Source organism: Prionailurus bengalensis, chromosome B4, assembly GCF_016509475.1.
Source record: "Prionailurus bengalensis isolate Pbe53 chromosome B4, Fcat_Pben_1.1_paternal_pri, whole genome shotgun sequence".
Lineage (NCBI taxonomy): Eukaryota > Metazoa > Chordata > Mammalia > Carnivora > Felidae > Prionailurus > Prionailurus bengalensis.
The window spans coordinates 57,046,562-57,070,964 of NC_057358.1; the positions used below are offsets into that span (position 1 = coordinate 57,046,562).

Here is a 24,403-nt window from a genome sequence, read left to right on the forward strand (position 1 = left end):
AAACATAATTTTGTTGGTGTAATCTGGTTCATATTAATGGCCCCACCATCCTTGAAGTAGAAGAGGAGAAGGTCACAAAACCCATCTACCCAAGCAGTCATGTTGAAAAGGTGAGGGTGGTTTTATTGGCAGCTAAGTGCCCTGCTAACTTACCAATATGCTGATTGTGTATTTAAGTTCCTAAGAAGGACCTAAAAGCCTTACGTATGTGTGTATGTGTGTGTGTGTGTGTGTGTGTGTGTGTGTGTGTGCACATGCTTATATGTTTCAGCCAAAGATGCTAAGCCACTTTTCTTCCCTCTCGTCCATGAAACCACAGTTTCCTAATCTTCCGCAATGAGCCAGACCCCAGGACAAGGGGCCAGATAAGTTATCCTGAGTTGCAAATTCAGGAATAGGATGCACCAGGGAATTACCGAATTATCAAAACAGCGTGAATGAGACTGAGTTAGAAATTATTGCACTGGCATTAAAAAACTGTAGTTTCTATAAAATATATTCTTCTATAATATTCCCAGTACCATAAGGAATACTGGAATCCAATCTGGGCAAAGCAAAGAATTTGAAAACATTGATTTATCATGGTGGAGATGTTCAAAATACGTTGTAACTCTATCCAGAAAAACCTTTTTTTATTATTTATTTTTTGAGAGACAGAGAGAGACAGAGCATGAGTGGAGGAGGGGCAGAGAGGGAGTCACATAATCCAAAGCAGGTTCCGGGCTCTGAGCTGTCAGCACAGAGCTGGATGCGGGGCTCGAACTCACGAACCGTGAGATCATGACCTGAGCCGAAGTCAGGCGCTTAACTCACTGAGTCACCCAGGCACCCCCAGAAAAACCTTTAATAGAAATACTGTGACATCTCACTTTCATGCTAACTTTAAATGTGCTATTTTAACATTATTCTTATATGTATGTTTTTTTCTTCTAATTAACTTGTAAGTGTCTCAACAGCAAAATTCTTGAAAAACAGGGGAAAAAAGCATCTTCTACTTCCTACTGGAATCTATTTACTTACAAAGAATTCTAAGAGGTTAGGAATGAATCTTGTGTATGGCTGTTAAGTAGATGATAATTCTAAAGCAAAAGACTGAAGCCAAACTTATCAGAGGAGCAAACTGGCCAAAAAGTGAGTGTAGGCACAAGAGACCATGAGCAACCTACCATTGTATTGTGCTGAGAGGTGGGGGTCCTATGGCCACAAGTCTCTTGCGTCAGCAGAGAAACTGGCTGAAATTCCTCAGAGTGAGGCTTGTTGGGAAAACTCACATGCAAGGGAAGGTGAAAGGCTGGGAGCCCGTCACTCTCCTCTTCTTCCACTTTCTGTCTGCTTGTCACCATGGCTACCTCTCCATCTGCTTCCCCATACGGAGAGGCTGGTCGCTTGGAAGACATCCTGGAAGGAACAAAAGAGGAGAAAATAATGAAACCTCCACATAAATCCTTAATGCCGTCATTGTGTGGTTAGGGGCCATTGTAACAGAAATGCCTTTTTGTGCTGGCAGAGAGCAGGAAACCATCCAAATACCACTGCAAAGCGCACACAATCAGAAACAATGGCCAAGCAGGTAGCAACAGAACAGTGCTTGTTTGTTGTGAGAATAATACACTAATATAGCACTCTCTTGTATTCTGGCTTCTTAAACAAGAGAATTCACCTAAGAACACTGCATAAGGAAAGACCATTCCATTTTAAAGGGAAAAAAAAAAGCAAAACATACCCATCTAGTTTTACACTTTGATAGACCTCATTGAAGACAGAACATCTATGAATAACAAATACTGTCGGCAGCTAAAAGAGGGAAAAGAACTAAAATTTCTTTCATCAAAAAATAAACAAAATAAGTGAATGGTGGCCATTATAACAAATTTGCATTTTATTAAAAGTAAGATTATTATGACATGTAGAAATAAATATTAGTTATAAGCAAACCTCAGACTTCATGACAGAAAGTTTGATATTTGCTTAAAGCTTATTAAGAATTGAATAAATTTTACAATTGCCGTTAATCTTGAAACATTTGAGGATTTTTCTTCCCTCGCCTCCCCATTTATTTCTAATATCACATATGCAAAGTGGTAAAAAAAGTAAAAATATAAAAATATTTCAATTTTCATTTCCACAGCTATCAAAGATTTAGAGGTGGATTCTAGACTTATTTGCTCTTTAGAATACCTAAGTAAGAGAGGGAAATCAAATAAAGATGTTTGGTTTTGATGAGCTAATGCCTATAAGAAAATTCACTTAGACAATTAAAAATTAAACACTTTTTTTTTGTATTTGAGTCTAAGAACAGTATTAGAGCTTAAAATATGTGGCAATTATTCTTAAGCAGATAGTTCCCTTTCTTTTCACTACAAGAGTTATATAGAAGTAGTATAGAGTTAAAATTTCTAATTAAAGAAAAGAACTCTTGTATTTACAACTTGATCTGACCTTGAGAAAGTTGTTATTTTGCTTAACAAAGAGTGTTACCTAATCATCCATTCTTATTCTAGACCAGGCAGGAAAGTCTTAGCTGCCACACTGCTTCTTTCATATATAACCCTGATCTTTAAATTTAAAATTTACTATAAAAAAGATGCTCCTAATCATTGCTGAATAATACTATTCTTAGTGTTAAAAGTTTCAAAGGAATAGAGTATTCGAGTACTGCAGATACTCTACTAAGAATAATAGCACAGTTTAAAAAAAAAAGTCCCTGGAATCAGACAAACATGAATTAAAATAATGATTCTACTACTTGCTAGCTGTGAGACTTACTTGAATCTATATCAATTTACTCATCTTTAACCCTTGAATCTATCTCAATTTACTCATCTTTAAAATGAGATGTAAATATTTTCTGGTAATGCTTTTTGAGACTAAACTGTGTAGTGTATGCAAAATGACTTGTAGAGCATTCAGCACTAAGTAGACGCTCAATAAACCATGGATACTATTTACTTTAAAACTTTAGGGGCGCCTGGGTGGCTCAGTAAGTGAATCATCTGACTTCAGCTCAGGTCATGATCTCATAGTTCACGGGTTCAAGCCCTGTACTGGGCTCTGTACTGACAGCTCAGAGCCTGAAGCTTGCTTCGGATTCTGTGTCTCCCTCTTCTCTGTTCCTCCCCTGCTCACACTCAGTCTTTCCCGACCTCTCAAAAAGAAATAAACGTTAAAAAACTTAAAAAAAAATATAGCTACAGTGTAACCTATACCTCCTCTCCTCAAAAAACCAAAAACCCAACACCAAATCTCTCCAAGATGAAGAAAGCACCTTGCTTTCCAGGAGGTAAAGCAGGAAATCAGTAAGAAATATGAAATCTCCTCATAGAGAAATGCTCCCTGGCCAATCATACCTAGCAACAAACTGATCAAACGTATTTGCAGTCGTAAAGAAGAAATACTAATAGCAGAAGTCTTGATCAGCTGAATAACAGAGAGAAAGGAAGAAATGGCGGCTACCAAGTAAGCACTATCTAGAGGAGAAGTAGACTGGGCCATCACATTACAGGTGTCTTTAGCTATTTCTAATCTCATTACTATGCTTTACTCCACATATACTCTACGTGTGGAGGGAGGAAGCAATGGTCTAGAGGTGGAATGGTCCTAGTCTCATTGGCAACACCACGTCTATCACCAACTTGAAATACTAAAGTATATGTAATAACTCTAAACACTAGAGATACTAACTTCCACTGTTCTGCTTCTATGCTCTCCAAGCAAACTTCCAATTGCCGTGTAGAGAATGAGCTGACAAGAAGAGATTTAAAATACTTAAGGTCTTTGTGAAGCGATTTATCAGAGTAAATCAATAAAAGGACTTTTAATTATTTCTTGTTTTACACATAGTTGACTCTAAGGGGACCCTGCATTTATTATACAAGCCATAGTATTTATGGTCTGTGTAGCCATTATCACTGTTGGTGAAATTAATAAATTGGTATTCTGGTGTCTACCTCAGTCATGTGTACAATAAGTCTCTTAACTGTCCGAAAACTCCCGGCTGTTGGCAAAAGCTAGTCTCCGGATTATTAAAGTAGAAAGCTAGATCAGCTGGCCTTTCCTAAGTTAATACAATTCTATGACCTTCAGAAGGCATGACTTTTTTTGCTGATCTCTACTTTCTGGATAGCGTTATTAATGATTATGAAAATTGAAAGTCCAAAAGTAGACATAAGGTAAATATGGTAAATAGTTAAGACACTGCTACTCTTCTCAAAACATCTTGTCATTTCAGTATCTAAATTATCTTTATGTACCACTGGATAAACAGTCTCTCTTTCTATATATATCATTCTACGGAGCAAAAGCGTAAGGTCTCAAACACTGAACACGAAGGAGTCGTGATGCCAGAAGGCAAATGATTCTAAACAATTATATATTTTATGCTTATTTCAATTCCATTTTCAGACACTTACAGAATGTTCTTAATGTGCTCAAGATGAGAATCTTTTCATACAGTTCAGGTAAAAGATTTCTTAAAGATTAAAAAAAATATGGTGACAAAATGCCATAGTTCAAAAATAGGCTATTAAGTCAGAAAAAAAGCAAATACTTAAATTATAGAGAGAGCTATCGATCTGCCTACATTCATGTTTTGCCTGACTCATAGCACTTCTAAAAATATTGATCACAAATCACCAATAGTGTTAGATTCTTAAATTTTTGTTCATCTACCAAACAGTTTCATTCTGGAGAGAAGAAAGTCTCATTAATTTAAAAAAAAAGTACTTTCAATGTTATGTTATTGTTTATTCTGGTCTCCACTTTATTTCTGATTTTCTTTGTTAGGGATTTCCTTCCTCCACTAAATTTCATCTAAGTTTCTTCTTTTTCTAGTTCCTTGTGGTGTAATTTTGTTTATTGGAAATGTTTTCTTAACACAAGCATTTATGGCATAAATTTCACTCTAACATCTGCTTTTGCTGCATCTATAGGTTTTTGAATATTGCATTTTCCTTTTCTTTGGTTGTGAGACATAGTCTGATTAGCTGTTAAAAAAATGTCTTACTTATTGTAAAATTATCTACCGTTGGAATTGTTAAGCTTTCTGTCAATGTTTACTTCATGTATGTTGAACTTGTGTTTTACCCATGCATATTAACAATGATTATATCTTCTTGATAAAAAGCAAATAATAAAGGAAGATACATAATAAGAAAAGAAGTCATGTCACTTTCCACGCATTGGTTATCTGGGATACGTAGGGCTCCAATTCGTGTGACTGCTTATGTGGCATGACTGTGTTACACATAAGTGTTGCAGCGCATGGACATTTTGGAACCATCTGAAGAGCTAGGCTGAAGCATGTTCTTATGTATTGATCCTGAGATGACTTTTGTCATTCCTGTGGTAGGTGCTAGACTTGCCAATGAATAAAATGCAGACTTCAAAGAAAATGACATGAGACAGACAAATATAATCCAGTGTGAAACTAACCCATGGAGGTAATAATGATATAATAGAATATTTAACTTGGTTTTGTGTACAGACAAGAAAATCTTTTTTAAAAGAACTGGTGTCTAATTCTAGGGCAAAAGAGGATCCTCAAATCAACACCATTTACTGATTGCTTACTATGTGCAAGACACTTATCTAACGGGAATTAAAATGTGGAATTTAAGGTCTCTGCTTTAAAAGGTTTATTCATTGGTTGAGAAGATTTGGAGAAATAATAATGAAAGACAGTTCAGGTTAAGGGCCAAATGATACTACATCTAAATACCTGAGGGTTTCAAGAAGCCCAGAGGATCCTGGAATACTTAGAGGAATGGTTGACCAACCGAGTTTTGGGGGGAAAAGAAGGTCAAATGGGAAGTCTGGGATAAACAGCGTGGGAATTTCACGTAGGAAGTAATGATACAAGCAAAGATGCAGGGATACTTTCAGAAAGTACAGTGTAAATTTAAGTCTCAAGATTACTGGGGAAAAAAGGACATTGAGGAATACGGACTAAATCCTGTCTTTAGACTATAACATTCCTGGAGTTGCTGAGTTACATGCATGGAATAGATAGAAAACAGCTTCCCTTCTAAAGGGCAACTTGCTTTCACATGAAGTCACTTTTCCTTTATTTGTCTTTGTAACACAATCTGCACAATCAGGCCACTCTAGTCCATATGTGAAAGTGATTTTAAAACTACTGGAGTCCTTTACTATTGGCTAAAGGCTCTCTGGGTGCACTGTAATCACTCTGTAAGTAGGATGTCCCCAATAGTACTCAAACATGCACAGCAAACTTAAGGATAGGGAACAGGGTATGAGATTGCAACATAAACTAAACCATTGGTTCTCAACGTTGGCTGCAAACTAGTATTAAATACTGCTGCCTGAGTCCCACCGCCAGGCATTCTAATGTTATTGGTTCTGGTGTGGAGGTGGAGTATCTGAATTTTTTAAATTTGGTGATTCTAATACACAGTCAAGGTTGCAAGCCATTTGCACTAGTCAGATTAAAGCTCCTCACTCAAGATTTCCAAACTGTAATTCCTGAAGCCTGTGAATATGTTACCTTACAATACAAAAGATACTTTGCATATGTGATTAAGTTAAGGTGATTGACATGAGATTATTTTGGCTATTCTGGGTGGGCCCAAAGTAATCATAAAATTCCCTACAAAGAGGAGAGGGAGGAGAATCAAAGTCAGAGAGAGTGACTGGAAGATACTCTCTAGCCGGCTTTGAAAATGGATGAATTGGGGCTGTGAGCCAAGGAATAAAAGTGGCCTCTAGAGGCTAGAAAAAGTGATAAAAGATTCTCTCCTAAAACCTCTAGAAGGAATGAGCCCTGTGACTGGAAGACTTGTGGCCTCCAAAACTGTAAGTGTATAGATTTGTATTGTTTAAACTACGAACCTTGTGCTAACTTGTTACAACAGCAATGGGAAACTAATACACAATGTACACATTATTTCTTTCCCAGCTGGTATTTCCTCAATCTGAAATCTTCTTAACCCAGACAGATATACACTTGCCTGTTCTCTGACTCCATTTAGAGCCAACATCATTTTCCAGCCACGCCCTCCCTGGTTGCTCCTCCTGAACCAGCACCTCCTCATTCTATTTAGCACCTTGCCCCTCATATATGTTTATTTATTATCTGTCTGTCCCGCCATAAGTCCCAAGAGGGAAGACTTTCTTTTTGTTCAGAGGTTCATACCCAGGACTTAGAATCCTTTCTGAAGATAGCAGTTTTTCAAGAAATATCTGTTACCTGAAAGTTACCATCTAAAACCGACAACTCTCTTACTATTCTCTAACTATGAATAATTGTAAGATCTAGTCCTACAAGACAAGCATGCTTAGAAAATATCTTCATATTGTCATAGAAAAAGGAAATCCAGTTAAGGGATAACAGTATCCTTTTAAATAATGTCTGTGTAAAGGAATTGGCAAACTTAGTTGAATTAGGTTATTAAAATACTTGTGAAAAAAATCTTAGTCATTTTTTAAATGTCTATGTAAACTATAAACATGAAGTAATTTTATGAAAGAATGCTACATGGTTAATTATCACCAGACCTATTACTGAGGGATCACCTATTTACTGCTTTAGAATATGTTCCTTAATTCAACTCTAAAAAATGACAGCACAAACCAAGTGAAAGGAATTTGTATATGGAACAAACATAAGATGGAAGGCTTAGAATAGGAAATGCTTTCCTTCCATAACAGTTTTCCTTTAAAGTTTTTCTTTCTCTAAATATTTTAACCTTTGATTAATTCAGACATAAAATCCTAAGAAGCAGTGCCTTCTACTGGTTATTCTTTAGGCATGATGATAGTATTTACTGTAAGGTTTGTAGTTAGGTATAAAAACTTGCTAAATAAATAAATAAATAATATCTATAAAGAACAAACTCAAATTCCTGCTCTTCTACAAAGCCTTCCCTTCCACCACGGTTGAAGTGACTTCACCCCACCTCAAACAACATCATTAATTCTCATTATTAGTCTCCATGAAAAACTGAACATCAGTATAACCTATGACATTCATTCAATAGTTTATTTTTCTTTTCTTCTTAGTACATGCAGTACCTGAAACTAGAACACAAACACGGGAAATGCAAGAATATCATTTTTTTGAATTTCTTGGAATCCCCATGACATGTAGCCTATCTTCCACTTAATAAGATTTCAGTAAGTATAGTTCTACTTTTAACCATTTCACCTGATTTTCCCAAGATTAAGGCTAAAGCTATGACTGTATGATAAAGGTCTTTCCAAATTGTGCCGTGTTTTTTTTTTCTCCCCCAAATAGTCTAATCCTCTATGCTGAATGAGATACAGATTAATTATACGGCAATACAATTTCTAGCACACAGTGTATTTTCCTATGAATAAATAAATGAATTGCATGAGTGTCTATTTTGTGCCAGGCAATTTATCTTTATGTTATGGAGGAAACAGGCAACTTAGATATGAAGACCCTTCTGGGTTACTGCTAAGGAAGTACAGTTTAGATGGAAATAGAAGCTATATACCCACTCATCCATTTATTCATTAATGGAAAAACATTTATTGAAAGACTACCATGTGCTTGCAGATAACAATGTAATTAAGAAATCAATAAATAATATTTTAAGGTAAATGACTTTTTATAAATGTGAGTACTATGGGAGACAGATAATAGCAAGATGATGTCTCACTAAAATAATCAGAGAATGCTTCCTACAAATTACAAGAATTCAACAGGGTAATGAAGGATGGGTCCGATGTCAATAGAGAAGACGAGAAGCTTCCAGACAAGATAAATGACATTAGCCAATTAAAAAAAATTATAGAATGATAGATATGGCATGGTTTGGCGAATAGTTTAGCTTAAGCAGAAATTTCTAGGAGGACTAAATGCAGATAAGGATGAAAGGCAGGGACTAAATGACAATGATTCTGATTAAATCCTATCTCTTTTAAATGGCTAAAGCAAAATTTGAAAGTGAAACTGAAGGCAGAAGGGGGCTGGTGATGGTTTGTGATCCCCAGAGTAACACAATCAAAACACTATTCTAGAAAGAAAAATCCTCAGACATTAGTAACTGATAGAAGATTGAGGGTGGGAACCAGAAAGGGAGAACAAGTGAGAGAGATAATTCAAACATAAAGAGATTGCTGGACTGTATAATTGAGAGAAAAACACTGCTAATAAGAAATACATAAAAACTAGAAAGAAAGGCCAGTTTGGAAGAAAATATGGAATCCAGTTTTAGAAATAAATCTTTGTTGATTGCAAGATTTTAAAAAAGAAACAGCAGGTACCAGAAAATGGAGAACTTCTGTGGAAGTAACTGAGGCAGCGTGGTCTTTGAAACACCAGTAGAGAGTTAACAATAATTGTAATTATTTCTGATTGACTTCTTCCACAATGCTCCAAGTCAGTTTATTTATTGTTCTTGTTTTATAAAATAGGAAACAGAGTCACAAATTAGATATCTTTTCTTGCACTATTTGGTCTCCGCACAATAATAGGCAGCACCTCAAGCACAGAACTGTCTCTCCAAGGGAAAAACTGGAAAAAAAATAGAGCGAGGGGGAGGAAACCTTGCAGTCCATCCTACTAAGGGGGATCAGTGTATAAAAAGGATTAGCAAAAAAGAGAAGTCAAAGTGATAAGCAAAGCAGCATAATTATTCTTTAAAACAATTCTACCAAACCAAACATTTGTTAGATGAACTTCTAAAATTCTGGACCATGACATTTATTTAACTTACAACGTCCGTTAATTGCTCTCCTAAATAACTGTTTTCACTACTTACTCTCTCGCGTTACATTTCAAGCACAGCAGAATGCAGTTTTAAAATGACAGAAAATATTTGAAGGATGCATCTTAAGGGAACAATGAATATGGGACATTAAAAAACAAAATAAAAACTGACAATCCTTCATATCCACAGATTACACTGCTTTTCTAGAAGTTACGGACCTCAAGTTTTTCTAGTAATAAGACTATTTGTACAAGACATTTACATTTACTTGTCTGGTCTCTTCTGTAATTAAGGTTGTTGTGAGAAAGCTAATCAAGATTAGGAATTAAACTCTACTGTTTACCAAAGGTATTTTCAAAATAGAATATTACTTATCTAATAAGGGAAACCAACATAGACATTTAGCATGTCTAGGCACATTTTGATCCAAATGAGTGAAACAACCAATACTTCCTGCGTGACTTATAAACACAGAATTACAAAAAAATTAGCATATCATTTAAAGAAATAATAGTTTCATTACTCTCACCTATGAATTTCAATTCTTATTATTCATATTTCATGGTTCAGCCTTTCTGCTTCCCTCTTACATGTTTTGAACATCTTCATTTTCCTACTAAGAGTCAGCTTTGTGTTTACTTTGTGAACATTCCATGTCAATTTTATAAACAAGTCTGTCATATATAATATTCAGAAGCCTTTTAAGTTGCGGAAACCTTATTTGTGGTAAACATGCAGACTTTCCAACTTGTATAATTTTTTTTTTCTTTTATCCATAAATCCTCCTTGCCATCAGCTTCTGATACAGAACATGCCAATCTCTATACTTCTCTACACTTTGCTTCCCGCATACAAAGACCTCATTCATTATATTGTTATTTACAAGCATGAACAAGTTCATCAGGTCCTGGCATAAACTATAAATGCAAGTAGAAACACAGATTTCATAGAAATATAAAAATGGACAACACCAAGTAATAAATAAGACTAGACTCCCTTGTCACTCTCAGTACACATTTCATCACTAGAGTAGAAACTTATTTCTACTAGTATTTATAAACAAAACTTACCATACCATTGAAATCTAAAAACAAAAGTAATTTTTGAACTACAGCTACATAACAATAAATTCATTATTCTCTTCTGAAATATAATTTGAATTTGCAGAAAAATGTTAATACATATTATAAAAGTTTAAATTGTACTTAAACTGCTAAATAAAAATGTTATAGTCACCAAGAAATTTCAAAGGGACCTTTACCAAGGCTGTTGCCTGTGTTTACCTTGTCATATGTTTAGTTTCTGAGATGTTCTCTGCATTGACATCAAGGAGTTCACTGTACCATCCCTTCTTTCTGGTAAGAATGGCACTGCTTTTAATTTCTTTACCACCTTTGTGCCCTTCTCTTCACCGGCATGTCTGCCCTTACCAAAGAGCATTCCCAGCCTTGCCCCCCCCCCCCACCACCGCCAAAGAGTTAGACATGGAGGGAAGTATAAGAACAAGGAAAAAATGAGGAAGTACAGGGTTCTTTGCAAAAGGGGTGGTGACAAAAGCAAAAATATCAGAAGTCAAAGAGAGAGAAGACTGAGAAATAGAATTTAATTCTTTTTAATACCTGAAAGAAATGAGTGCCTCTTTAGGAGTTGGACAAAGGATATTTCAAAAGTGCTTGAATTAATGTGCCTAAAGTAAGCAATACAATTCAGTTTAAAAGTCGCATTTGTTTTTGTTTTCTAAACAAGAGTGAGAAAGAACCGAAGGTAAGCATTTGGAAGCAGTTTATGATAGCAAAACTCCATCCTACAATGATTCAGAATTCAAAATTCGATTCTCTCTCCACTTCCTTTTCTTACTATTTCACTGATAATTACCAATCACTAAAAATTTCACTCCAAAATTAGACCATGCATTATTGGATGAAGACTCTCAGAAAATTTTCTAAATAAAAAGATTGCTTTATTATGAGTAACATAATAGTTGGGTTCTAGAGCCAAAATTTATCTAAACAAATGATCTGCCAGTTAAAACTTCTCATCTTTATGTTTTATTGTGTTATTTTAAAATTAATCCACACTTGCTAAGTGCCTAAAACAATAGTATTCGTGATAAATGAAAAGGTACAAAGCGTATTAAATTTAATTAAACCCTATTGTAACCATTCCATAATGTTCTAATGCTTAGAAAAGTTCACGCTAAGTCTGACAAGATTGGAGGTAAACTGATCACAAGAACATTTGATTCCTAAATACAAAGTCACTTTCATAAAGAGAAGAGCGAGCAAACATTTTCACAGAATTCTACATTTTTTTGAAAAAATTACTGAAACTTTTCTCATGATTTACAACACAAGAATATAGCAAGAAGTACTTCCCACTTAAAAATAAATCCTGACTTCTTGACTTCTTCAATAATTATTATAATTTTATTTCCTTGTCTCAAAAATAGGTGCACCTAAATTTGAGTTATTAAACATTTGATCGCAGAATCTTTTCAATTGTCAAAAACACTAACTTTCAACTAAATCTACCTGAAGAAAACATAATACAAATGATTAAGACCTTTAAGTGTTGAAGAGAAATTTCTTTTAAGTTGTAGGTAAAATGACCAATTACATGAGTTGTGCAGAAGACAATACAAAACTGTAAACAGCAATTTGCTGTGAATTACATAATCCATGTATTGGTATACATTTGCCATTAATCAGAAACAAACATCTACAAGTTAAAAGTGTCAAAGTCCTTTTGTTCTGATTATTTATAAATTACTTTGAATAACCTAACATTAAGATTTGTGGTTCTAAAACTTGTTATTACAGTTAGAAAGGATATACTTTTTGAGGAAATAAAAAAGCTTTTTCCATTGGAGTATGGGTTTTGCCTTTCTGACAGCTCCAAGTCCACAGGATGTGGAAGGATGATTTAAATTTTACATCAAAACTGTGACTGCACTAGACTTTTTCCCCCTTCTCAAGGGAGGCATTGTTCTTGCCTTTCCATAACCAGGCGTGACAGTGCCAGACTGGAGTCATACGGCTGGTCTCTGAGTCAGCGTGAAAGTGCTCACCTCCTGAGTTTCCCCAGATGCTCGGCTCCTTGTGAGTCTGAAAGCTGAGCACTGAGTAGCCACATACTCCATTCCTGGGACAGATAGAGGATTGAAGGGAAAATGATCTAGTGATTAGCAAAACCATCTCTTCCAGTATGTGCTGTAAAACTCTTTTATTAGAATTTAGTAAGAGGTAACAATAAAAAAAACACCGTGTATTTATTATCAGTACCACTTTTCTGAACCAAAAGTTGGGACAAATTGTTTAACTAGTAGTTGTGTGCTTCTGAGATAAAGCAATGAAGGAAGTCTAAAAAATCAGAAGCTTTTAGAATTTTCTGAGACACATGGTTGCCACATGTATAAATTTCAGGTTATAAACAACTGGATAGAATAGTGAAAGAATACTATATGAAATGCCTATCTATTCTCTAGATCTCTAAAAAGGTACCTTTAAAAATTGTCTGTAGAATCCCTGGAAAGGAACAATCTTTTCTGTTATCACAATAATTGGTAATGAAACAGGGATTAATTCTGTTTCTATTGTTCTGTCCTCGAATGAACCTTTCAGGAAAGTTTGAGAGGTGTCTGTATATTTTTTAAAAATTTTTTAAATCTTTATTTAACTTTGAGAGATACAGTGGGGGAGGAACATTAAGAGAGAGACAAAGAATCAAAGCAGGCTCCAGGCTCTGAGCTGTGAGCACAGAGCCCAACACCGGGCTTGAACATACAAACTGTGAGATCATGACCTGAAACAAAGTGGGGCGCTCAACTGACTGAGCCACCCAGGCACCCTGAGAGGTATCTGTATCTTGTGTATATGTGTGAGCAAGTGTGTGCGGAGGGTTGGGGGTGGGGAGAGAAACAAAGAGACAGGGAGGGAGGGAGGGAGGGAAAGAGAGAGAGAGAGAGAGAGAGAGAGAGAGAGAGAGAGAAAGGCAGAGACAGAGAAAGAAAAAGAGGTGTGGGAGAAGAAGACTTTACTGTCTAATGATATGTTAATGGAAATTAATTATTTTTTCCTGGACTTCTCTATTAAGGATCTGACAGTACCATCTTAAGCATAAGCATATGCTAACAACTTTCATTTACTATATAATTCAAAAGGACTGGTTGAGGTTTTACGTATTTTTGAAGAAAAAAAATTACAAAAATAGAAGCAAACTCCTCCCAAGTTATTAGCCCATAAAAAGTAAAGGAAAAAAAAGCCAAAAGAAATATGATTCTTAAATATTACTACTACAGTGAGTAGCACTAATCTCTTAGTTATTGCTTTCCAAAATAACGCCGCTCAATTTTTTTCATGTTGTTCTCAGGAGGATATGAGTGTCTTTGCATGTTCACATATGCACATATGCACATGTTTGTAATAGCCTATAATAATAGTTCACCATAAACACAGTGAAAGAAAATATATTTTCATTCTTGAACATCACTAGTCAGGTGAGGTGGAAATGGAAAAATACAAACAAAACAAAACAGTGCTAAGAAAGAAAGAATATCTATTTAGGCTTAATGATATTAATCTCTCTGTAAAAATATCAGGTGAGGTGGATATGCAAAAATATAAAAACAAAGCAAAACAAAACAGTTTTAAGTAGAAAAAAATATCTCTTAGGTTTAATGATATTAATCCCTCTGTAAAAATATCATATGACTTATTTTAATAAGTTGGTCATTTTGGCTCTCTCAGGAAACTCTCCCTATGGCAGAACTGCAAATAGGATATAAAATTTATTTTCCAAAATAATATCCTTAAGTTCTGATTTTGTTTTCAGCCTCCCTCTCTCCTATCTCCTTATCCGAGGTTCCTCTTAAAGTGCCCACCCCCACTCACACTCTCTCTCTCCCCTCTCACATTACTGGCTAAGTCTAAATAAATAGCAAATTGTTCCATAATCAAAAGTGACTTATTCTTAGCATGGTGTATGTCTTGAAATAAAATCTGTGGCATGTTTAATTTATTTAGGATCTAATAATGATGACAAAAATAATTAAGTAACCAATCTAGTTTTAATTTCTTTTGTTTTCAAAGGTCATTGTGAAATCAAGCAAGTTAAGCCTTCAAAAGCAAACCTCTAGAGAATGGTGCACGTGTGTGTGTGTGTGTGTGTGTGTGTGTGTGTGTGTGTGTATGTTTCCCCCAGCAGAAATGAGAAAGGAGGCTCACAGCTAAAAGGAATACTGAACATCAGCGTCAGATTTGTTAAGAATGACTGTCTAAGTAGTTCAATGAAGAAAAATATTATGACCCTTACCCTCTTTGGAATCCAGAAAAGTCTGACAAGGAAAAGTTTATACATTGCTAAATTGTGGCCAATTTAGGGGACTCTTTCTTTCCATGCCCCATACAGATTTGGTTACAGCTTGTTCCTACAACAGCTGTTGAAAAATGAATGAAGTAGAAAATATTTATGTTATATTCAAAATAGACAGCAAAGAACATATATACAGTGCAAAAATCTTTCCTAGGACAACAGCTTCTAGATGTGACAGACAGGCATGCTATGCAAAGACAGATTTTCTGAACCTCCTGACAAAATGCAGAATTTGCCATTATAATCATGAAAAGTCCAAAAGTAAGGGTGCGATGCCAAAGATGGTGAGCATCTATCAACCCAAACTCCAAAACAGCGGGATGCAGCTATGGTTGATGTTACAAGAATGCTGAACCTCTCTATTGGTTCCTTTCATGCCAAAGCCTCTTTGCTTGGATGAATATGAATTAAATCCATAAGCTTTCTTATTTTTCTAGCTTGACCTCTAAACTCATTTTACATCTTAACTGTTTATCTTCTTCCCCCCATTAATCTTTCTGGTTTTAGCACGTTCCCTGTTGTTTTTAGGGGGGAAAAAAACTTTAAAAGCATGGCCCATACTGCCACTGTGGATGAGTTAGGAATGTTAACTCTTTTCTATAAATGGGTACAAACTATTAGTAGTAACCTAAAGGCTACCCATTTCTTGCCCCTGAAGTAAAAATTCAAAGGATCTGGCACATGCCGCACAAAAGATAATCATCAAACTCTTATAAAAGTATGATAAGTATGAAGACATAAAAAGATCCCACTACAAGGTTTACACTACATTTCACACAGGGCTAAGTGTGATGTCACTATCACATTTCCATTAAAAAATTTAAAGTATGTCATAGAGATAAACTTTTTGAAGTAAATCGTTTTTCCTCTTTACTTTCTCTTTTCAATCCGTTCCGTGGCTAAGGATATACAATGCAGCTCTTCTTAAAAATACTATGTCACTATCATAGAAATGTCTAATTTTAGATTGTAATTTTAGTCAGTAATATGAGTTCTTTCTTCTTCTGTTTATTAAAATATAGATGATAAGAAATTTCACTGATTAACACAATCCATTTACTTACATTACCATAAAATCTGTTAGTAGAAAACCAAAAACTTTAAAGGTGTTCACTTTACAAATCCATAAAAGAAAAGAGAAACTAATCAAACGAAAACATCAACACTTTAAAGTTGGAATCTTGCACTTCAATAGTGTTTACCATTTACCATTTTATACGCAGTCTGCCATATTTTCTGCTGTTCTGTAGTATTTCCCCTGAAGCTTAACAAAGGCCCAGCTGTATAAACCAGTTCTGTCAAAGAACATAGTTAAGGGATGGATAAAACAGGGAGGGGTGTCTAACTGGCTGACCACTGTCTGAGCTTATGAGGATAAAGGAGCCTTGGTGGAGAAAAGTAATCATCCATTGCTTTTTTTTTTTTTTAACCTCATTACCACATGCTAAAACATTTTTTTCCACTACCCAAACACCCTATTCCAATCCCCTGTGACTTTGTGTTCCAAAGGGGACAAAATCCTCCCCAACATACCCTTCCCTCCTCTTCTTGTTTTTGTTTGTTTTGTTTGTTGTTTATTATGCTGATTTTATGTTTATGAAGGCATGATCCTTTAAAGACTTCCTAAAATACTGGTTTCCTCTCCATTAAACCATCCACACACAGTCCCCTGAAAACATTTTAAATGGCTAAATAAACTTACTTGTTTTGGATTCCTTTTTACCAAAATATTATCAACAGCTTTCCATTGCAAGATAGTTATTTCTGCTAAGGACTCTAGAAAATGACGTATCCCTTTAAAAGATAGTAAAGCATCTATAATTGAGGTAGAATGAGTGCTGAAACCCAGCGTGCATCTTAACATTTTAAAGAATGTTTCCATAAAATACTTCAAAGAGAGCTGGCTACATGCACACTCAGAGTGTGTAGCAACATGAGATATGGTCCTGAAGTTTGAAGGAAAGTTTAGAGTGAGCTAATTAATCCTTTCAAAACCTAGCTCTCATGTGTCCAAGAACATCAAACTGTGGGGAAGATTTTCCAGAGATTTAAATATGCATTTCCTATTTTCAAGTTTGTCATTCTTACATACTTTGCTGACATTATTTATAAAGGACTGAAGCCAAATCTCACTCAAAGGGAGCTACCATAACTGCACTGGTTAAAGAGTCAGCGAAACACATTAAATGCCCAAGGAAATCCCTGGGCAAGTGCCACTAGAACTTATATGGAGAGAACATATCAACTCTAAAGTTCGTTCTATTTCAGGGTGTCCTTTGAGGTTGGGACAAATATTTGAATGTTATTAAATCCTCTATTTATCCAAAGGCTGCTGCAGCCGCACTGTAAGACTTCTTCATCCTGCCCTGTCAGTGACCTAGTGGGATTATCCTTTTTTAGAAGGGGTAAAATATGATTCTTTCCCCAATCTTCATACTTTCTATTCAATGTGAAATGTATACTTATAATACTAAATGCATTTTCTTTAGGGTAAACCATGAATTCCAGTTGCTTTAAGAATCTACCTCTTCCCATATTCATGGCTTGTACAGGTACCAGAGCAATAGACATTCATACTCCACCTTGCTGCATGTGGTAGTCTAGTTTCATAAATAACGGAGTCATTTGCTTCTAATAAATGTTTGGTTCTTATGAAACACTCTGAACTTATCAAAGTATATCAAACCAATACTTGCCTATGTCATATTCAACTTATCATACAGGAGAAATGGAATACAGGGGGAAAAAAAATATCCCATGGCAAAAGGAAGCAATGTTTAAAAATTCACTTTTATACCATCATAAACTTCTTTCCATGCCTTTCTTTAAAGTACTTAGTAAACTGTCTAGAAATAGTTGCAGATAATGTATCCAACTTTTATGAAACCCACCAAAACATTATCACACAAAAGAAAATGAAGCCACTGTGATATCTAAAGAAAATTAATACTAATTAAAATAAGTATTATATATACACTAAATTTTCTCAAAGCACCTGGGTGGCTGAGTTGGTTAAGCATCTGACTTGATTTCAGCTCAGGTCGTGATCTCACCATTTGTCAGATGGAGCCCCACATGGGCTAACAGAGCGGGGCCTGCTTGGGATTCTCTCTCTCTCTCTCTCTCTCTCTCAAAATAAATAAATAAACTTAAAAAAACAAAATTTCTCAAATTCAATACACTTTCCAAAGAGAATATTTTAATTATACTATTAACATATCCTCATGTATACAATCTTTTACATAAATCAGTAGCAGAATCTTAAATCTGCTGAAACGTGCTGTGTCTTATTCTTTTCTTGCACTTCTTTGCATTCTTATTATGTCAAACAACCATTAATAAAAAGTTTACAGTGATTCAAATATCTATAAAAATGCTTTTTAAGATAACGCATACCTCCTGTTATTTAAATCTTCTTACAAAAAGCAATAAGAACAATAGTATTGTGGGAGACATCTAAAGATATTCTCTAGGACATATTTTTTTTTCACTTTGGTTTTAGAGAAGTATGAATGACTCTCACTACTTGTGCATTGATATGTGCGAGTCACTGTGCAAATGCTGTATTATTTCTCATTATCATAACTCTCTATTGGACTACAGACTAAAATGTAAGAGTTAAAATCATTAACTTCTGAGAAGGAAACATAAAGGTCAATCTTCATGACCTTGAGTTTGGCAATGGTTTCCTAGATTTGACACCAAAAGTAAAAATGACAAAAGGAAAAAAAAAACTGATAAATTGAACTTCCTCAAAACTATAAACCTTTGTGCTGGACATGACACTATAAAGGAAAAAGCAACCTAAAAATAGGAGAAAATACTTGCAAATCATTTATTTGATGAGGGACTTGCTTCTAGAATATATAAAGACTTCTAATAACTCATGTATGTATATATTTACATATACATACATATTTACTAAGTTTATATATATTTAAAAACTATGGGATTACAATAAAAGACAATGATCCATGTTTTAAATAGGCAAGAGATCTGAATAGACATTTCTTTAAATAAGATTACAAATTGCCAATGAGCACCTAAGAAAATGTTCACTATCATTAGTCATTAGGGAAATGCAAACTAAAAACCACAGTATGATACCACCTTTCACCCACTAGGATGGCTAAAATAAACAAACGTCAGACAATGACAAGTATTGGAGAGAACGCGGAGACACTGGAACCATCACAGATTGCTGGGAGGAATGTAAAATACTGCTGTTGCTTTGGAAAACTTGGGAAGTTTATAAATAGTTAAAAATAAAGTTATCATATGACCCAGCAATTCTCCCTTCTACGTATACACCTGAGAGAAATGAAAACATATGTCCACAGAAAAACTTGTACACAAATGCGCATAGCAGTATTATTCATAGCTAAGGAAGTGGAAGCCACCCAAACAGCCACCATTTGATGAATGGACAAACAACATGTGGCACCTCCGTACATAAAAATATTATTTGGTAATTAAAAAATGAAGGTTGGTACATGTTACGACATGGGTGAACCTAAGAGGAAAAAGCCAGTCACAAACGACACACAATATATGATTCCATTGCTATGAAATGTCTAGAATACGCAAATCTGTATATAAAGTAGGTCAGTGGTTGCTTAGGAAGGGGGTGTGGTAGAGACGGAAGAGAATGAGGAATGACTGCTAATGTACAAGATAGCTTTTAGAGTGATGAAAATATTCTGAAATTAGGATGTGGTGATACTTACACAACTCTGTGAATACACTAAAAATCATTCTATTATATACTAAGTGGGCTTGGTATAATAATCTCAAAAAGTAATTTTTTAAAGCTACAAAGTAGACATTATTGCCTCCATTTTATCTATAGAAACAGGCTCAGAGCTGTTACATAATTTGATAGAAGTCTTACTGAACTAGAATTTGGAGCTAGATCTGACCCAAATATCACCACATTTTCATTATAGAACATCTTTTTTTATGAAGGAACTTAAATATATGCTTTAAAACTGATTTTTTTCTCTAAAAAGTTAGAAGTATATTTATCATTTCTGTTGCTTGTGTTTGGATACAAGCTTTTATAGAACATTGTGGTTAGACCCACATTAAGCACAAGTCCTTTTTTTTTTTTTCTTCTCCTGACATTTTTTTCATTACTTTCTTTTAAACACCCTCTTTGTAACATTATCTTTTTGGAACTATGATAAGCAAATATTTAATGATTGTTCTAAATGAAAACACTGTACAAAATCAGAATTTATTCCTCAGGCACACAGGGCACATGATATCCTATTCTTCCATATGTTCTCAGTGGTGGGTTATCTATTTTTATGTTGATTCTTACCAATCTCTTCATTTAAATGTTTAGAAAAGATATGTGTTACCTTACTGTTATCATAGTTCAGTCTGGAGCAGTTTAACCCAGTATAACAATCCTATGAACACAGGTGAAATTTTAGGAAGGTAACTTCACCTCCAGGTTATCTGAAGAAATTTCTAAGGATTCACAGCCTTTGTAAGTAATTTGTGGGATAATCTCCAAAATAATTATCACTAGGTGTTAGTATGTGGTTTTTTTTTTTCCATTTTCAGGGCTCAAGCTTAGTCCATGTCCTGTGAAATCAACTATTGTTGGTGCTAGCTGGATAATCAAGTCTTTAAAAAAATTGTAGGGGAAGCAGAATGGATAAGCTGACTGTATTTTAACATTTCCTTTTTCTTAATAGTTTGTTTACAGATGCATTCCCACTATTACGAAAGTAGAGCACGATGCTCAATTATTACTATTCCATGATATATTTTAAGATTTGTTCCACTTACGATAGTAGCTTGAATTGATTTAGGTCAATTCAGCATAGGCTCAGTTAAACAGACATTGATTTGCCTGGGCAAGTAACTTTAAACCAATTTAGAACTCAGCATTTCCTTGAAGTGCATCGGAGGAACTGTTTCAATTTTTATTTCTTTAAAAATGACTTAGACTCTATGAATGTGGAAAACAAAGAAATGCTTTAGAGGGAAAAGGCACAGACATTTGGGTAATAACAATACTAACTACAAACTATGGAAATGTAAGCACTAAAGCAAAGGAGCATATTGTTCCTAAGGACCCAGATACTTTAAAAATCAATGACTATTAACATTACTAATTAAAGAATTGTTTTTTAAATGTGTGCTAGTAGTTCACATTTATTAATTTCATCTTAGTTTAAATTAAGCATAATTTTTGTACTACAGTGAGTAATCTACTTAAAAATTCTAAATGTAAATACAGAAACCTCACATTCTGGTCTTTCTCTCCATTACTGAAACCCATCTAATAAACTTTTTAATCCAGTATAGACTTTTTAAGCAAACTCCAAGTGAATTTACTCACTTTGAATTTTGAAATTCATGAGTTCTCTGTGAGCTACTAAATTTGGACTATAGACTCTTTGAACCACAAACAATATTACTCATTTTTCAGGCTCATGCAAGATCTAGCATAGGGCATAGTAAACCAAACTGGAGGCTCGGGGTGACATTTAAGAGCATGTGCTTTGATTGACAAACCTGGGCTGAGTCTCAGTCAGGCTATCTTCTGGCTCTGTGACTTTGACCATGTAACCTAACCTCTCTGAGTTTCCGTTCTTTCACTATAGGAAATATAAATAGTATATTATTTATGCATTGGGGGGAAGTAAATGAGTACAGGGTACATATAAAACCATGCAGCAATGTACCCAACACATTATATATACTGAAAAAATGTTATCTATTATTATTGTTGTTATTTGGAACTCAATTGAGTTGAACTGAATCTAATTTAAACCACTCAAGTGTAAAGCATAGTTAAGGTTAGGATATGACACAATCTAATTAGCTATGAGAAGCCATCTGTGTTTAATATATTTGGACCTATGAAAAGGAGCCAAGAGTTATTTTAATATTTCTATACAGCCAAAATTTTTATTTTTGAATAAAAAAATAAGATTTAGAACTCACTGCACAAGGCTCAGATTTCTGAATCTTGCTGGAAAAGTGAGTAATCAAGATCTACTGTGTAGCACTGCAGCATCTGGGCCCTTCAAATAATTTTAATTTCAATTTAAGTTGAAAGAAATCACTACTGAGTGACACCAAGAGCCTCACTAACGGTCTTCCTGCTACCAACATACTAAAATTTCATCCCATCGCTAGGAATTCAGAATATGGTTTTTGCTGTGTGACATTTATTGCCAAACAACTTTTATAAAATATGTTCCTTCCACCTGCTTCTTGAGGGTAAGCTTAATCCCCTTAGGATAAAGGAGAGTAGGATGTGCTTTAAAAGATTCAGTCATTGTAAAAGTTTCATTAGAAATTGCTATTCACATAAACAATTTCCCCATTCTATGTGTAGGACTTAAGACTTCCAGACAAAGAAATGGGTTTCTATCGTACAGAATAAATGTAAAACATGGGTGCATTGTATCACTGCATTTGCTACCCTTGCATTGTAAGGAACTCAGTTTGGCTTAGATAGACACCTCACATTTTGTACAGCCATCTGACTGAGAACCCTGAAGCTGAACCCCAATCGGGTAATTTTTGAAAAATCAAACAATCACTAGAGTGAAAGGGAAAAAAAAAGCCTACGAAGAATTTCTTTTTCACTCTGTGTAACTATTTAGCTACTGAAACTGTTAACACTGTTCTTTATACATTATCATCAATAATTTTAACTACACCCATTCCCAAAATGACTATGTAGTTCACCTAAAAACATTGTGTATTTCTAAAAAAAATGTTTGAAAACAAATTCCAAGAGAAAACAATTGAGTTAGAATGTTCTGTCAATCATTTGGCAAGAAAATCAATTGAAAATGTGCAGTTCCAGGTAGATTTCTGCTGGCTATCACCAAAAAGCAGATTGAAATAATAGCCACTTCAAAATGGAGTGATGTCAAGATAGTTTAAGCACCACCAATTACTTGCCATATGGACTATATCCCCTCAGCTCTTGGAGTATTTAGAAACTATTCAGAATTAATAAGCACTGCTGTCACCGTACTGTCAAGAAATGTAAACCCTTATTCATATTTCGGAGGTACTGTGGGTAAATATAAGAAACAGTAAAGAACTATAATCTAAGGGAAAATACATTTAAATCACATTGTCTATTGAACCTCAATGTTAGCAATGTTTTAATTGCCAACACTGGATAAACTATGTTTTATAATAATAAAAAAAACAAGTTTGCCTTCTTGATTCTTGGAAACCCACAGAGCATTATCAAGGAATGCATTATTAGAATTCCCACCTCAGTGTTAACATGGGCATCAATCCAGGAGCCACCATAAAGTTCAGGTCTTAAACATTTTTAGCAACTTGTGTATTAATTTCTGCCTCTGTGGAATTTCTATTAGAGATTTTTGAGTATCTAAAAACAGTGTTAATTTCTAACATTTTATACATGGATTTGTGTGTGTGTGTGTGTGTGTGTGTGTGTGTGTGTGTGTGTGTGTGGTGTGTGTGCTATGTATGGCAATATAGATCAAAGAAAATTGTAGAAAGGTAATCTTCCACTATCACCCAACTATTTCTTTTTTTTTAATTTATTTTGTATAGTTTTAGGAGATAGAACCAGAGTCAGAACTATTATTTAATATTTATTGACTGTCTACTATGTATTAGGGTGCCCTACACTGAGAAAGCCAGCACATAAACAAATACTTATAATACTATATAATATACAAAAGATTTACAAAGACTGACAAGAAAATAAGAGTTAAAAGCAGACATTAAGAGAAGCTAGATTTAGGCTCAGTGTTAAAAAGAACCTTCTAACTGTCAGAGCCACCAAAAAAAGAATTGTCTCTTGAGATAATGAGATTCACAACACTTTAAGTCTAAACAGAAGACAGATCATGTATCAGAAATACTATAGAGAAGATTCACATGTATCTCTAAAAGTTGGGACTAGTTGACCGCTATGGTTCCTTTCAATGCTGGTATTTTATTCTTCTTAAAAGAATGGGTATGATTTTCTAATACTTCTATTATGGTATATATTATAGTGAGCATTGGAATTTAATGTATCTAAGGTGAGAGTACAAAATGTTGGAAAATGGAAACTATAATAGTATAAATAAAGAAGTTTCATGAGGACCAATCATTTGGACATCTATTAATTATGGATAAATCCTATGAGATGGTAGTTGATAATGTGAATATTTCATAAATTATATAGTATATTTTTTCTTCACTTTTAAAGATAATATTATAAAAACTGTGACTATGTTATATGAGCTATATTCTAAGACTGGTAGTAGATCCAAAATAATTAATCTTTTTTTATTCTTCTTTCAAACCATGAGCATGCATTTATGTTTAATATAAAT

General features: G+C 34.5%; 1 protein-coding gene across 6 annotated transcripts in view; it reads right to left on the reverse strand.

Moving 5' to 3' along the window:
- The window catches only part of SOX5 (SRY-box transcription factor 5), a 1,010,647-nt gene that overhangs the window by 352,477 nt on the left and 633,767 nt on the right, over window positions 1–24,403 (reverse strand). For 4 of the 6 annotated variants that reach the window (XM_043564662.1, XM_043564665.1, XM_043564659.1 and 1 more), the window contains one exon: window positions 1,167–1,398. In XM_043564662.1, the coding sequence (XP_043420597.1) occupies window positions 1,167–1,398 (232 nt within the window). The remainder of the gene's footprint in view (window positions 1–1,166; window positions 1,399–24,403) is intronic. The other 2 variants (XM_043564664.1, XM_043564663.1) reach the window with 1 other exon arrangement.